At 39.6% G+C, this 15,724-nt stretch overlaps 2 protein-coding genes across 2 annotated transcripts in view; both read left to right on the forward strand.

The window, feature by feature from the left end:
* Window positions 1-15,724, forward strand: part of LOC124120900 (platelet binding protein GspB-like) — an 87,588-nt gene that overhangs the window by 26,523 nt on the left and 45,341 nt on the right. The window lies entirely within an intron of this gene.
* Window positions 9,702-15,410, forward strand: LOC124125048 (serine-rich adhesin for platelets-like). The gene is made up of 5 exons (XM_048391253.1): window positions 9,702-10,086; window positions 12,943-13,293; window positions 13,889-14,158; window positions 14,812-14,899; window positions 15,263-15,410. Exons 1-5 carry the CDS (start codon window positions 9,792-9,794, stop codon window positions 15,408-15,410), a joined length of 1,152 nt encoding a protein of 383 aa, XP_048247210.1. The 5' UTR covers window positions 9,702-9,791.

Here is a 15,724-nt window from a genome sequence, read left to right on the forward strand (position 1 = left end):
TGCGCATTTTCCCAAACATTGCAATTTGGGAGCTGGATAACACTATGTTCATATTAATTCCATTAACTATGCTGTTCGTACATAACCAAAGTGCGGGTGTAATTCTGTGTGTTTTTCACTACCATGTTAATTGTTCACCTGAAAGAAACATCTGATCATATGGTACAAGTCAAAATAAGGAACTGCCTCGGACATCATGTTTGTGACTGATGCATCAAATTTCGAAATGTCCTCCACATGTCTACCATCAAAACCTTTTGAAAGCTTTACTGAGACCTTGAATGTTGTAACCTTAATCAAACAACTTCTGAGCAAGAGTCGTATGACGCTCTTTGAAATCTTGGGTTGAAAGAGCATGCTCGATCGTATCTCAAGAGTTGTGAAACGTAAACACCAAAGGCTGGAGCAGCTGGAATATTGCTCGACCTGTAGGGAAAGTTGACTATTGGAAAGTTGAACTCATCACTCTTGTCATACAGTCTTGAGGAGAGTGTTTTGTCACTCTGAATCTTTATGCATAGATCTAAACATGAAACAGATGAGGCGGTCTCACTGGTCTCCTTTTTATAGTTCAGGTGGGTAAATCAGTAGAAGGGAATTGTCCATTTGATTGTTATTGAACAATATGAGATCATTGATATACCTGAAGCTTAAGTTAAACTTAAATATGCATAAAGAAACAGGTACGCAGGAAGGGGAGCACAATTGGTGCCCATGGGGATGTCTACTTCTTGCCTAAATGTCTAAATGACCCCCAAATTTTACGTAGATGTTATCAATGAGGAAGTCCAGCATTTCACATATTGTTTTCTCAGTAAACATCAGATGGCATTTGCTTTCATTTTTCATAAAGTGTCCTGAACCTCTGAATATTGTCACGTTACTGTATCTGTGTTCACCACATTTTGTAACAAAAGCCCCATGGATCAAGCAATGAAGTTTTCCCTTAAGTGCGTCATGTTAGATAGTGGTATACAAAGTTGAAAAATCAAATGTTTTGACAGAATGGAACATGGTTCTTTTCTGAGATTGCAGAACGTCAAGCAAACACTTTGAGGATATGAGAAACCACATGGTATAAATTCCACTTGTCTCAAATACTTTCTGTGAATATAAATAAAGTCCTTCCTTGTTTGTATTAAGGATTATGGTCAGTCTTTGGCAGGGATTTGGTGGTATATTTGGTGGACCCAGCCATATGTCTCTCTTTTGTACGGACTTTTATTTAGCTTTGGAATCCAGTACAGAAGAGAAATGGACATGTCTCAGCTTTTAGAGTTAAGTCAAAAGTTGACAGTACTGATTTATGGTTTGGGCAGATTACTTCCTCAGTTAACAGACTGGCCTTATATGTGGCATTATTTGATATATCATTTATACCATGTTCTTTGTTCAAGCAATTAATGTAGTGATGCTTACATATAATGGTTATGCTATTTGAGGCCTTCTCAGTGGGAACAGCTTCAAACTTTTCTTGTAGGGCAGCCAGGGCAGGATAAGAGCTGGTTGGGACAGAATGTGTTTATTCCAATTCCGTTTCCTCTTTTTAATTTTATGCATTCTAATGAATGACAACATCACGCACTGACTTTAAAACACGAATGAATACAATAACCTTTCAGTGATTTCTTTGGCTAATACTGTGTTCAACGTTCAAGGTAGAGAACTAAATGAAACTGTCAGATCTTACTCTATTCTTATCACAGTCAGCAGACACTCATTCGGTGTTGACAATTATTAAATTACGAAAATCGTTCTGCCAAATCTTACATTGCTGGGTATAGATTATTTATTCATTTTTTGAAAGTTTTACATGAAAAAAAGCGAGCGAATAGAGATTTTTTATGACAATGGAAATGTTTTTGTTGCTTTTATACAGCAAATGTTTCATAGCACTAATATTAGAATGATTCGACGATTTTAAAACGTTTATATCATTTGCATGAGATTTGATTATTGCTCAAAGCAGTAAAACTCATGTGTCAATACTAGGACTTCTTCACGAGGCAAGAACGAACTGACTGTAACAGCCCAGTTTCCACCCTTGCTGGAATTTCTGGGTTCGGTCGTAGCGCCACAAGTGGCCATTACGAGTTATGTCCCTTCTACGTCCCTCCTTCTGACCAATCAAATTCCACTCTGATATCGCTTGCATTTGCTTTAAACAAAATCGCACCGCCCTGTCTTGACGGGAGGACGCCAATGACCACTTCGTGACAAGACCCGGAATGGCGAATGTTGTTAATTGAACAGCAAGGATAACCAACCCAGATTTTGTCGTCCTTCTTTGAAGGATCACGTTTTGGGTCATTACAGTGAATTGTATACTGAGAATCTTGGACCATCATATTGGTAACAGTTTCCTATCAAGCGATCATATGTCCCTAAAATACAATTGTGTGTCTGGTAATCTATACATCTGCATACCATACCACTTTTGATCTAAGGTCGTACACAATAGCTTATTATTTGTTCTCTTTCTAGAAGCTAAATTCTATGTATTATCATCATACTGCTGTACTTAATCATTGCATAGATTATTAAATTCAAAATTGAAATGTGTTCTCATGTATTACATGTAAATGAGACTAAACATGATCAGTTAATAAACATATTCATTTATATAATTTGTGAAATCATCTTTTATGTACAGTACGTTGATATAAATTCTTATTTTAAAGTGTCCTCTCATTGATGTTACATATACTCCATATGTATTTACTTTCTTGTACGTATGTATATACACATACATATACATTCTTCGTCAGCTAATGGTGTAACACTTAGTGACCTCGTTCTACAGACAAAGACACTTCTATGTTGAGTCCAACTCCTCCCTCTCTGATGATAAACTCTACCTGACACAAGAGCCTATCCAGACGGCACTGCGACAGGAGAGGCATGTGCCGCCTATAGAACTCCCTGCGATGCTTGGGCTGACGTGTGTGTCGTTGACACTTGAAGAGTCTGACTTTGCACAAACTGCTCTTTTCACCGACACCATATGCTATTCAGCACAAAGACTAATTATGTCCACACAGGTCTCATAATAATATTTGAACTATATACCACAGAGAAGCAGTTCATGTTGATGAAGGTAACACCGACTGTAATATTCGTCTATATAAACAGTTAAAGAGGTATATATTTATGAACGCACGAACGTACACACGCACGCACACACACACGCACGCACACACGCACGCACACACATAGATGTACCCTAGGTACAATGGCATATTCAGTTGAAGACCAAAACCCCTTTGCTTCACAGGACATACTAAAACACATGATGTTATAGACACAGGTAAGGTGAAGGATTGCCACAGGTAAGGTGAAGGATTGCCACAGGTAAGGTGAAGGATTGCCACAGGTAAGGTGAAGGATTGCCACAGGTAAGGTGAAGGATTGCCACAGGTAAGGTGAAGGATTGCCACAGGTAAGGTGAAGGATTGACACAGGTAAGGTGAAGGACTAACACAGGTAAGGTGAAGGACTGACACAGGTAAGGTGAAGGATTGACACAGGTAAGGTGAAGGACTGACACAGGTAAGATAAAGGATTGACACAGGTAGGGTGAAGGATTGACACAGGTAAGGTGAAGGACTGACACAGGTAAGGTGAAGGATTGACACAGGTAAGGTGAAGGACTGACACAGGTAAAATAAAGGATTGACACAGGTAGGGTGAAGGATTGACACAGGTAAGGTGAAGGATTGACACAGGTAAGGTGAAGGACTGACACAGGTAAGATAAAGGATTGACACAGGTAGGGTGAAGGATTGACACAGGTAAGATAAAGGATTGACACAGGTAGGGTGAAGGATTGACACAGGTAAGGTGAAGGACTGACACAGGTAAGGTGAAGGATTGACACAGGTAAGGTGAAGGACTGACACAGGTAAGATAAAGGATTGACACAGGTAGGGTGAAGGATTGACACAGGTAAGGTGAAGGATTGACACAGGTAAGGTGAAGGACTGACACGGGTAAGATAAAGGATTGACACAGGTAGGGTGAAGGATTGACACAGGTGTTCCTGAATGATTCCATGCTGAGTATTCGACACTTTCCCCTTCTTCCACACTTCTGAGGATACACAGAATGAATGGTGCTAGGGATTTCGTAGCATTATTAACTTTGAATACAACTATTGGAAATGTTACTCGTAATAACTCCTACAGGTGACATGTATAATGCATGATCACATGTGGTTGGTGACCCTCATTTATGCATGATCCTTGACACCACCTGTAAAATAACTTAGTTGCCTGAATCGAAATAGTATGATTACGTCTTATGAAGAAATGCATTGTCATATACAATGTTTTAGTTTTTGAGGAGGTTTCTGGTACAAATATTCAAATGATACGTAACACGAAAAAACACTTATACATGTACATGCCTGTCGGTGGAAAAATACTATTACTCGAGTGTGTTTCCATAATTTCAATATCTGGAATATTCAACAAAATTAAATTTAAATTTGCTGATGAAGATTGAAGGACACGAGTGTAGCAATGCCTATTGATGATTATTAAAACATGTGTATTTGTGTTTTGAATAGACAAATATTGGCAGTTGATATTAAATTTACATTGTTATTCAGGACCCACATAAAAGGGAGGCAACTCTGCCAACCACACCCCCACCACGGTCACGAAACAGCCGTTGACGAGTATTACACATGACACAGTTTAAAACTGCTGATAAGATAACACATACCTGTCTAACGCTGCGTCTGCGCTTATAACAAGGAAGTCATCACGTCCCTTGCACGGATTTGTTTGTGTGTCAGCTATTCAATGTGAAGTTGGATGTAGTTGGATCATCAGGCAATACAGTCAGAGGTAGGACAGGTTGCTACATTAAGATGACACTGCAAAAACAATGATTACAACGGGAACTACCAAGTGCTGCAGGGTGTCGGTAGTGAGGTACGTCGGACATTGACATGTATTTGGAGCCGTCTTTGGTCTATGTTAACCCTCAGATACACCTTCACAGGGTTTTATGTACAGGTCCCAAAAGGGTGGTTTCCATTGGCTGAATTCCTGGCGAATAAACATCAGAAACTAAACTTATAAGGTTTGATTGATAAGTTCTGAGCCATAGAAAGAGTGAATGTACTTAGCATGATACCATAGCGGTATATTCACAATTTACCCTAATAGTGTAATGTGACTAGTGGGTAAAATAAGGAGGGTCCTGTGACCTATCAAAAATGGGCAAACTCGAGCAACGTACAGTGGTTTAAGTATTTTCAGAGAAAGGGCTTAACACCAAAAGCCATCCTTGAAGAAATTAGAACAACACTGGGGAAGTAAAGAGGTGGGCAGCAGAATGTAAACGTGGCTGGGAGAGCCTTGAAGAAGACCTTTTCATGTCACATTTCCAACACAAGAAACGACCCAGAGAACCGACCGGCGAATGTCTAAGCATCATGTCGATTCCGTTATCGTAGAGATTTTTGCAATGAAGAATGAATTAATTCGTTGGGTTCCAAAGCATCATGATGCTGAGAGAGAGAGAGAGAGAGAGAGACAGACAGACAGACAGACAGACAGTCCATTCCGTTATAACAGACATTTTGCAATGTGGAAAAACAGCCATTGCCATAACCACGGATGTGTCTTTGGATTCTTTCAGCACTGACATTATTCTCCTGGTCTGGCTCCGTCAGCCTTCCATCTCTTGCCAAACATTCGAGAGTCTCGCCGGAACCCATTTCAAATCGAATGATGACGTCATAGCAGCGGCGGAGAACTCTTTGGACAACCAAGAGAAGGACTTCCAGCATCGCTGGCAAAAGTGTATCCATTCCCGAAGAGGATTCAGTTGAAAAAATACATTTTGATATCTGTTGGTGAAGTCTTTCTGTGTGGGGCTCAGAACACTCCCCGGATAAGGTGGCTTCCATCTACCAGATTCCTTGCGAATAACATGGGATACATACTTACAGTCCATTTACTGCAAAACAGATATAAATCCGACAGCAACACTTCGCCGTAAATGGCATGAACGTTATTTATTTGTCCACACCAACCAGTGACCATAATTTCAGACATTGCCATGAAGGGTAGCAAATGTTGTTTAACAAACTCTCATGTAAGTGTTGGTGTTTTAATGTCTGTTGTTACAAGGGGGTCTGCGCTATAAACTGAACAGCCTTACATTCGCACGTGAAATTCGCGCGTGTCAGGTTAACCTTCTTAAGTCTTTTCTACAACATGACCAATTCAAATGAAAAGTCTTCATTATGAGCGTATCTTTATGTAGCAGTTATTAACCGGAATATACAATGAGAATCTGTAAACTATTCTTAAAGCAATGTTCGTGATGCTCTTGGTATTGCTATTCAGCTGATTCCAAATAAAAATAATAAAATAAACAGAACTGAGCTCAATTTTTCATTCCAGTGCGGTACGTGATGAAATTAACAGGTGATCTTAAAACCTTGGTATGGACGTTTATGATTATTGCAAGTCCGACAAAGTCGGGGCCGGAATTCAAGTTTCATAATGTAAAAGAGATGGCTTAGATCATGCAACTGTCGGTCACATTATTATTTCAGTTGATAGTGACAATGAAAATATTTCAGAATAGACGTTTTGAGACTACCCCTCTGTTCCACGACCCCATTCCACGAAGTCATTGAAAACAACGAAAATTACATGCCATCATTGATGACTTGTTGCTTTCGGATTTATATTTATTTTGCATTTCATCGGTACGATTTTGCAGCAAACGGACTATACCTAAATAGTACATGTATGCGTCAGTGAATATGTTTGTTTTATGTTTTGCGATATGGGGTCATGACTGAGTTTTAGGGGTCCATCCATCCGTTTTCACAGCAATTTTGCTCTTTACTTGTTTAAAGGAAAATAGTTTTGCATATTCATCATCATTTGACTCCTGTGACTTTTCGGAGTGTTCATGTGTATTCTAGACCCACATGTGTCACATAATATTATGTGAAATCCCGATATACGTTTTAAAATTTGGATTAAACATAATTCCAGCAGCTATTGAAAATCTGGAACGAAGCTGAGATTATAATTATTATATTCCATTTACTTGTGTATTCTACAGAACCGAGCAAGTGTATCATGCAACTAAATTAAAAACTTAAGCATTGTCACTCTCAGTATTTGTGGTTATCAAAATCGATGTTTTTATGATCGTATAGACCCTGATACCGAGCATCTGAATGAATGTTTCTCCGGACCTAGACCACCCCAACATGTGGAGGAAGACGCGAGGATCCCTCTTTCTGCTGACATGGATTACGCTTCAAGGTATCTTGTGGTAATGTTTATCAAGGAATCATGAAATCCATTGTGTACAAATTCAGTGCTCTAAACGTTGAGATGATTGGTTGACGGAGTTTATCAAAATGTCACATTTATCACGTTCATCCTCAGTAAGATTACAGTCTTATGTATAGCTAAATGTAGATTGAACTTGTAGATAGAACACTGGATATTAAACACAGGAAGATATTAAAAACCAAATGATATAAAGGCTTGCCCAGTTGGAATTTCTGCGATATAAAGTAATTTTTGGTAGGAAATGGTTGGCATTTGGAGATACAATTATACAATGCAATAGATGGTAAATAACAGAGTTTGCAAAATGCATCTTCTATGTCCTTTATGGATGCCATTTACCTGTATAAGAATCAGAGATGTCTGCAGAAGGAAACTCTTCTCAAATATCTGGAGCTGTTGTAAATGTTGGTGGTATTATCCTGTTCGACATTTTTCAAACTGGTAAACATGATGATATTTTAAGCAACTTCCTGTAAAGTTGTAAGGCATATGGCCCAAAATGCAAATGGGACAAGTCGACGCTTTACATTTGTCAACCATGGTTAGATGTGAGATTTATCCATTTTGATAAATGTTGTGGTAAGAAAGGCAACATGTTCATAAAAAAAAGCTTCCATTACGTTGTGGTATTAATCTGTGAAGTGCATTAGATGACGCGAGTGAAGTAAATTGCTGTACAAAGAAACGTGTTTGAGTAGCAAATACAGCTCCATACTATATTTTAAGATTAGTGTCGGTGTTTACTTAATTCAAATCGACAGCCATGTCAGGGCATTGTCGACCCAAGCCAAGTCAATCCTTTTTGTCAGGATGAATGTACGTTCGGATCCAAATACAGTAGCACCTTCTAATCTACAGGTAACATGGGACTGCATGGTATGTGTATCTCCCAAATAGCAAGCAACTGCACTAGCCTTCTCCGGACATTGATTCCTGACAGAAATCGACTGTGACTTTGGTTTCTGCACGGCTGACATACATACACCTTGATCTCATGGGAGCTAGGGTCACCGGACAATGCCCTTAGCTATGTTCTGACTTAACAGAGACTGGCAGCTGATAAATCACAACAATTTTAGTTTTTCATGTTTTCGATAGGAGCTCTCATCCAGTTCTGTACTTACATGATTATTGAGATATATATTCAAGATGCGATTCATTTACAAGCATAATTCCGTATTTGGCTCGAACTATATATATTTAGGTTAGAAGATGTCGATACTGTGTTAAAAACAACTCGAAAGACGTGGTGACTTTCCCACTATAATTATGGATATTCAAAAAAAATGGAATACCATAATGGAAAATCAATTGAAAGTTGATATCAGATAGTTATTTGAAATTCGTAAAATCGATATTTATTAAGATCCCCTGCATATACTAAATAAACTATCTAAAACATTTGATTATTACATTAGTCAGGATGTACACGCCTCGTGGGGACCTGGGTTAGAATAAGACCCTAGGACTCACTGTGTGCTGTAAGAGGCGACGGAGATGTAACGGTGGTGAGGATTGGTGGTTTGGTTGTTTGTGTGTCATCGTACCCCGAGATGTAGCTTATAATCTCAGCCACTCAATTATTTACAGGCCGCCGGGGGAAAGCTGGAATATTTCTGATTGCGGCGTTCAACAAACATTCACCCACTCATTCAGAAACAGGTTGATATACACCAAACGATACCATTATTGACATGAAGAGCATGCTTGTTAACTCTATGTCTGCGAGGGGGTGGGGCAGGGGTGACACCGCACCTTGCCGTAGTGTCCCTTACCTGTTGGTCTGGGACTTGAATCCCAAGATCATCTTCCTTGGCCTTTCCACTGCAAAGTTAATTTGTTTTAGCAGGCACTGATGCAATGAGTGTCACGGTATAGCCAATAACAAGTGAGTGAATGTTACAGTCAGCAATTTCGAATTGCAAGTAACATTTCTGTGAATGAATTATGCTGTGGTACAAGTTATGGAAATTGCAACCAAACTACTCATAATTCTATGAATGTACCAAGTTTGCGTTTTCTCAATTGGGATAAACATAAGTAAAACGATAAACATAAAGTGTATGTGCAGTTTTTGCTTCGTGTGGCTAGGCACAGTGAGTTGACGAGGTATGGGTGTAGCAAACGTTATTCGGTTGTCTAGATCTCTTATTGTAGGTAACGACCCACTACCGTAAATGCCAATTTAATGAGCAGGCACTGAGTTGACGATGGATGGATGTGCCAAACGACCTACTACCGTAAATACCAGTTTAAACTAGTCTTCAGACTCAATCTTTCTCTCGTCACTGTATGGCTGAAATATTGTCAATGTGACGTTAAGTTTTAATTCACTCACACTTTAGTCTCAATCAATTTGTATTCACAGTTCTATGTCCAGCTGTCTCTTGCCTGAGACACAAGACTGCATGTTACGACTTCCCACTAATAGTGGATCCTCCGTGTGCCGCTACAGAGATGCTTCTGCCTACCATGTTTACACTCGGGGTGTCCTCTGACGTCACATGTCACAGTGAAATAACTGGGACCAGCTTAAGACAGAAGGGAGTAGAGGAAATCAGACGTTGCTGTCAACAGCGCGAGAATGATAACTTGAGAGATTACTGCCTCCCTGCTATGAAGAACCAACTCCCGGATCACTACTACCTGAACTTTGTGAACATGTGCACGGCCACTACAAAATGTCAGTTGTCTTGGGTGCAGCACACTGCTGGTGAAGACTACGTAACATTCAAGTTTGAATGTGTGCACAGTGAGTAGTGTCCATTGTAAATTAATGTTTCAACTACGTATATATGTCATTTACCATATAGACAGGAAATAAGGAAACGCACAGCCCAACGCCGACTGTGTTCAGGACTTCTTATGAGCTTTACCCGCATGTTATGAAAGCCCGTATAGCATGTGACGTAGTCAGTCGTTTGAACCTATTGTACATGTACGTGGTGTTTGTTCGTTTGTTGTTTTACGCTGCACTCAGCAATATGTCAGCTATATGATGGCGGCCTGTAAATAATCGAGTCTGGAACAGACCGTGCAGTGATCGAATTTGTGATCAACGATCCACGCCGTCGGAGTAGATGGCACACAATCAATCAGGTCACCGAGCAAGACAAGCTGCCTCTCACGACCAGCTCAGGTTGCTGGGGAGCTAATACTGACAGAGGCAAATCCCCCACCTTGTCGTTCAGTACACAGCAACCAGGCGGAAGTCTTATTGTCTATCTGTTGCCAATTCTTTCATTGCTGCAAGTTCATGGGCTATATTCAAGCCTAAATCTTTCACACGTCACTTATTTCAGGATAGAGCTGTTTGTGGCCAGTCATAATGCAGATTGTTAATTTGCAACCTCAAACAACTACCACAAGTCTTTCAAAAAGTGGTTTATCCATTTCACGGCTACTTTGAAGGAGATGGAGGCATGGCTATTTATATCTCCTTAGGCGCTGTAAATGTAACCATGTAAGATGTGAATGAAACAAAGTCGGCCCAACGGTTTTCAGCAAAGAAACGTCCCAACGATCGATTAACGTCCGATTAGAAACTTGTATTACTTTATCTTTAAACATAATTATTATGATATATTTTCGAATTCCACACATTTTCACATGTTAATGCTTTTAAACATTTTATTTCATAATGTCTTGAAACTCAGAGAAAGTCTAAACAGATCTACAAACATTTATTGACAACCGAATATTTCCGGACGAGTTAGTACCTTGTTAACTGAATCATATTGTTTGGTATTTTGCCGCCCTATAATTATACTAATCCTTTCATTGATAAATAATCCAAGCTTCTGTCATCAGCGAACCCTGCAGTTATTAAAAGTGTATCTATATATCTAAAAAGAAACATACCCAGATAGGCACCTTATTGTTCAGCGCACTTAACATATATCAGCGCGCTGTGTACATGTTTGTATATGAAGCACTATGGGCCATGTGGCCTAAAATACAAATATGATAAACTTGTCATAAAACTTGTCAAACTTGTCCCTTTGGTATTAACTAACTCCCCGTTGAAGTGAATACGTGCTAATATTGACAAATAATTGAAGGCGACCATGTCATCAATCCCTATAAAATAACAACAACAACGATCCTATCTCCACTGTTTGGTGATCGAAAAGTGAACTCGCGAGGTTACGGACATCAGTGAAGCTCCGGATTTTATTTTTTATCATTTACACGGAATGCTGAGAGTTTTAGGGAGCCTCTTTCTGAATTGTTCAGTTCCGACTGATGTATATTTGATTTCTGACCGTCACAAGCAAAAGCGATTTTTATTTAGTACTTTGTGTTTTATGAGGTAGTCGTGTGCTCGCTCGCTGTCCACTCCACACTGCGACTTGTGCTATGTCTATATCTAATCAGCTGCTTCGCGTATGTCATTTGCACTGACTTAGCTGACTAAGCTGACTCGCCGTGATTTTACTGAAATACCGTTAAAAGCTGCGTTAAACTCACTCACTCGGGCTTGAAAGGGAAGCGGAAATTAAATTTATTATTCCATATATTACATTGTGTAAGAAACGTCATCCATTCCTTTTTATCCCCCGCCCCAACGAAGTTGGCGGGGGATATAGAAATGGGTACGGTCCGTGTGTGTGCGTGTGTGCGTGCGTGTGTGCATGCGTGTGTGCGTGTGTGTGTGTGTGTGTGTGTGCGTGCGTGCGTGTGTGTGTGTGTGTGTGCGTGCGCGTGTGCGTGCGTGCGTGCGTGCGTGCGTCCCGAATCGTTTCCGGAGCATAACTCAGAAACCGTTAAATATTTCTCTACGAAACTTTGCATGTCTATCATTCTTATGCTGAACTGGTGCCTTTTGCTATTTAGGAATTATTTTTTACGTTTCCATGGCAACAAGTTGGACTTAGGTTCTATAAGGGTACTGTTCGTTTCCGGAGCGTAACTCAAAAACCGTTAAATAATTTCTTACAAAACTTTGCATGTTTACCAGACACATACTGAACTGGTGCCTTTTGCTATTTAGGAGTTTTATAAAAAAAAAAATTCTACGTTTCCATGGCAACAAGTTGGACAGGTTCTATAAGGGTGGTGTTCGTTTCCGGAGCATAACTCAGAAACCATTAAATACTTTCTTACAAAATTTTGCATGTCTACTAGGCACATACTGAACTGGTGCCTTTTGCTATTTAGGAATTTTATAAATAAAAATACACCTTTCCATGGCAAAAGTTGGATTTAAGTTTTAATATAGGATTGGTTTACTTAAGTAGTATAATAAATAAACTGTTAAATATTCCCTTGCTAAACATTGCATGTCTATATATAAAGCGCGTACTGAACAAGTGCCATTTGATATTAAGGAGTTTTAGAAATGTTTATTTTAGAATTTCCATTGCAGCTATTTTGATATGGGCTAAGAGAAATGTTGGGTCAGTTACCTGGTTTGGGACCACAACGTGTTAAAATGGGCGGGGGATATAGATGACTTTGTCAACTATACGCTTGTTATCTTTGATGTGTTTTTTTAAATCATGCGGACAATGGATATTGCTTTGAATACCCATTTACAAGGAATACTAGTTCACGACGGTCGTGTTAGAAGTGTACCGAACTTTAATGACTAGGTCATCCTTTTCAGAGGACACGGTGCTGCACATCCAACATGATTCTACACACACAGGGCAGGAGGTGTACCTGTACAACGACCAACATGACGGGGAGGCCCATGCTAACTGTCTAGCATACTCTCATGGGTGTGACTCCCATGTCATAATACAACTTGCTGCAACCCGAGTTGTGTCTGCCGCCTGCAGTGTGGACTTCACTGATGGGGATGTGTCAACCAGGTTGGACTGTAAGAACCCACCTGCATCAAGAAACTGTTCCAGCGCAATGTTTGAGAGCAAGTCGAACTATGTTAACATGTCAATACTTATGACAGTCGATCCTGGACGTCAAGAAAAAGAGTTTCTGTGGTTGCGGGCGAAAGGTAAGCGGCAAATTAGTGATAAACACCTTTACTGTTTGAAAGATATATGCTCAAAATGTTAAATTTCATTAATATTAAGTGTACACTGCTGTAAAAATGTTTCTTCTGATACTTATGCGTCAAATCCATGAATAATTATCACATCAGTTGCAAAATACTTGTGGGGTGTTTCTAGTCATTATGAGTGAGGAATATATTTGGTAAATGAAGCGTTTCCCCCGTAAAGCATGTATTCTGAATCCTCAAACACCATATATCAATATACAGGACGATTTTATGGTTTGTTATCAGCTGTCAGATTATTCAGTTTTTCTCAATGTTGTATAAAGTCAGATTGATTAAAACAGGTCATGTGTTGGACTTGTATCACGTCTTCTTCCACTATGAATCTAAGCCTGGAGACCGAATATCATTTAACTCGATCGAATGCTAAAGTATTAACGAAAACCACCATGGGCTTTTTTATCACAGGAAATAATACCCTTATCAATAACAGTTGGTGCGCACATATACACGTACGTGGTTACTGCATGAGGGCTGAATATTGTACATGATCCCAGGTATTGTCACAATGTCTTGAACTCTAAATTTGTAGCGGATACAGGGAAAAATGTTACCGTCGTCTGTGGAGCCAACATACCTTCAGATGTGTCACTGAACTGCCCAACTGGATCAACTACTACGACATCAACTACTTCAACGTCTGCATCCACTACTTCAACTTCTGCATCCGCTACTACGACATCAACTACTTCAACTACAACTACTGATGTTTCTAATACCATTTCCACTACCACTACACAGACAGTGACCTGGAATAATGCCTCCAGCAAACACACACCAGTAGCGGTAACATCATCAGCTGGTGAGCCATAAGCACAACCTTCAATATTAACGTCAAGAAGGACAACGCTATACAGCAATGACTCAACCACACTATCGTTGTCCTGTGTGAACGTCTTTTCCTCCATCATCACGCCCCACCATTCCAATCCAAACCCTCCCACAACACCCTTTAAGCAAAAAGACGTCAGTTACACCTGCTAAAAAAAGTCAGAAATTGTCTCTCTTAATAGAGTATCATACACGCATATCAGCAGGTCAAGTTTTAAGGGTTCGTCCACTTCCACTTGTGTTTATCCCCCGTTGGAATCCAGGCTAGAAGAGGTCCACGACACCCCGTTAGTTGCTGTACGAGGCGACTAAATGTTATCAGCTGGTGACTGGCTGTCAGCATGTCACTGGTTTGGCAGTCTCACAATTCAAACTCCAGGAAGCCAACAACTTAAACAAACAACAACAATGACCTATTATCCGTGATATATTGCAAGACACGTGAAGATCTGGTGTAGAATAGGTTTTCAGCAACCAATGCTTGATACATGTCATTGTATCCCATTTGAGTGGATCGATGCTCATGATGTCAATCACTGGATTGTGTGGTCCAGAATGCGGCGTCAAACAAAAAACAAACATATTGCAAGATAATGATATTGCGTCCTTTATCTTCTTGTACAGGTGAGCCATGCAACACACTACCCATAGCACTGGGCGTATCCGTGGCTGTTCTGATCGTTGGCTTTGTTTCAGGTTGGATAATGTCGAGGTAAATCCTTTTATTTCCTTTATTTGGTATCTCAGAAAATGTCCAAAACAAAATAAATATATATTAAATTACGTTTCATTCCGTGTATAAGCAAGAACTTACACACGTTTCAACTTAAATATATTACGATCAATTGTGTGTCTCTACTTAATGTTAACAATAAAGAAGCAGTAGAACGTTAAATGAGTTTATTGACCACAGAACATGTAACTGCCAGTGTCTGTTAAGTTTTATCAGTATTTTCAGAAGTGACGTTTCTTTTGCCTTTCAGTGTATATTACGATTAATTTTGTTTATGTACCTGGCCAGCCTTGTGCTTACGATGTTGAATATAAAGCTATAGTGGAAACCTCTATTTCCCAGGTGTTTCTATCAACGGAAGACAAGGAAGAATGGTGCAGATGTTTACAACACGACCTCAACTATGGAAGAAGAACATACATACAGTACAGTCCGACCTACCAGCGCGCCAACATATGCTAACACCTCCTATGAATATCACAATCAATAAAAAATGATAAAAAACATTCCTGTTCCTTTTGGTTGGTGTTTACACTTCTGAATCACGATTGTATCGCTTAGTAGCTGATATTAATTTACAGAGTTGCAGTAGTAAATGAATTTTATTGAGGACATAACGCTACTTTCGTTTTGTCAAACCCCCATCAAATGTGGACTACACACTTGCTACCAACGTTCATGTAAATACGTTACAATGTCGTCAGTGTTGATTTCATTTCTCTTTAAATTAAATTACATAATACATATCATCTCCAACTGCATGTAAAAACACTTTAGTACATGATTTTGGATCTGTGCATAGAA

The sequence above is a fragment of the Haliotis rufescens genome, unplaced genomic scaffold (assembly GCF_023055435.1).
Source record: "Haliotis rufescens isolate VD_foot unplaced genomic scaffold, xgHalRufe1.0.p SCAF_10, whole genome shotgun sequence".
Taxonomy (NCBI): domain Eukaryota; kingdom Metazoa; phylum Mollusca; class Gastropoda; order Lepetellida; family Haliotidae; genus Haliotis; species Haliotis rufescens.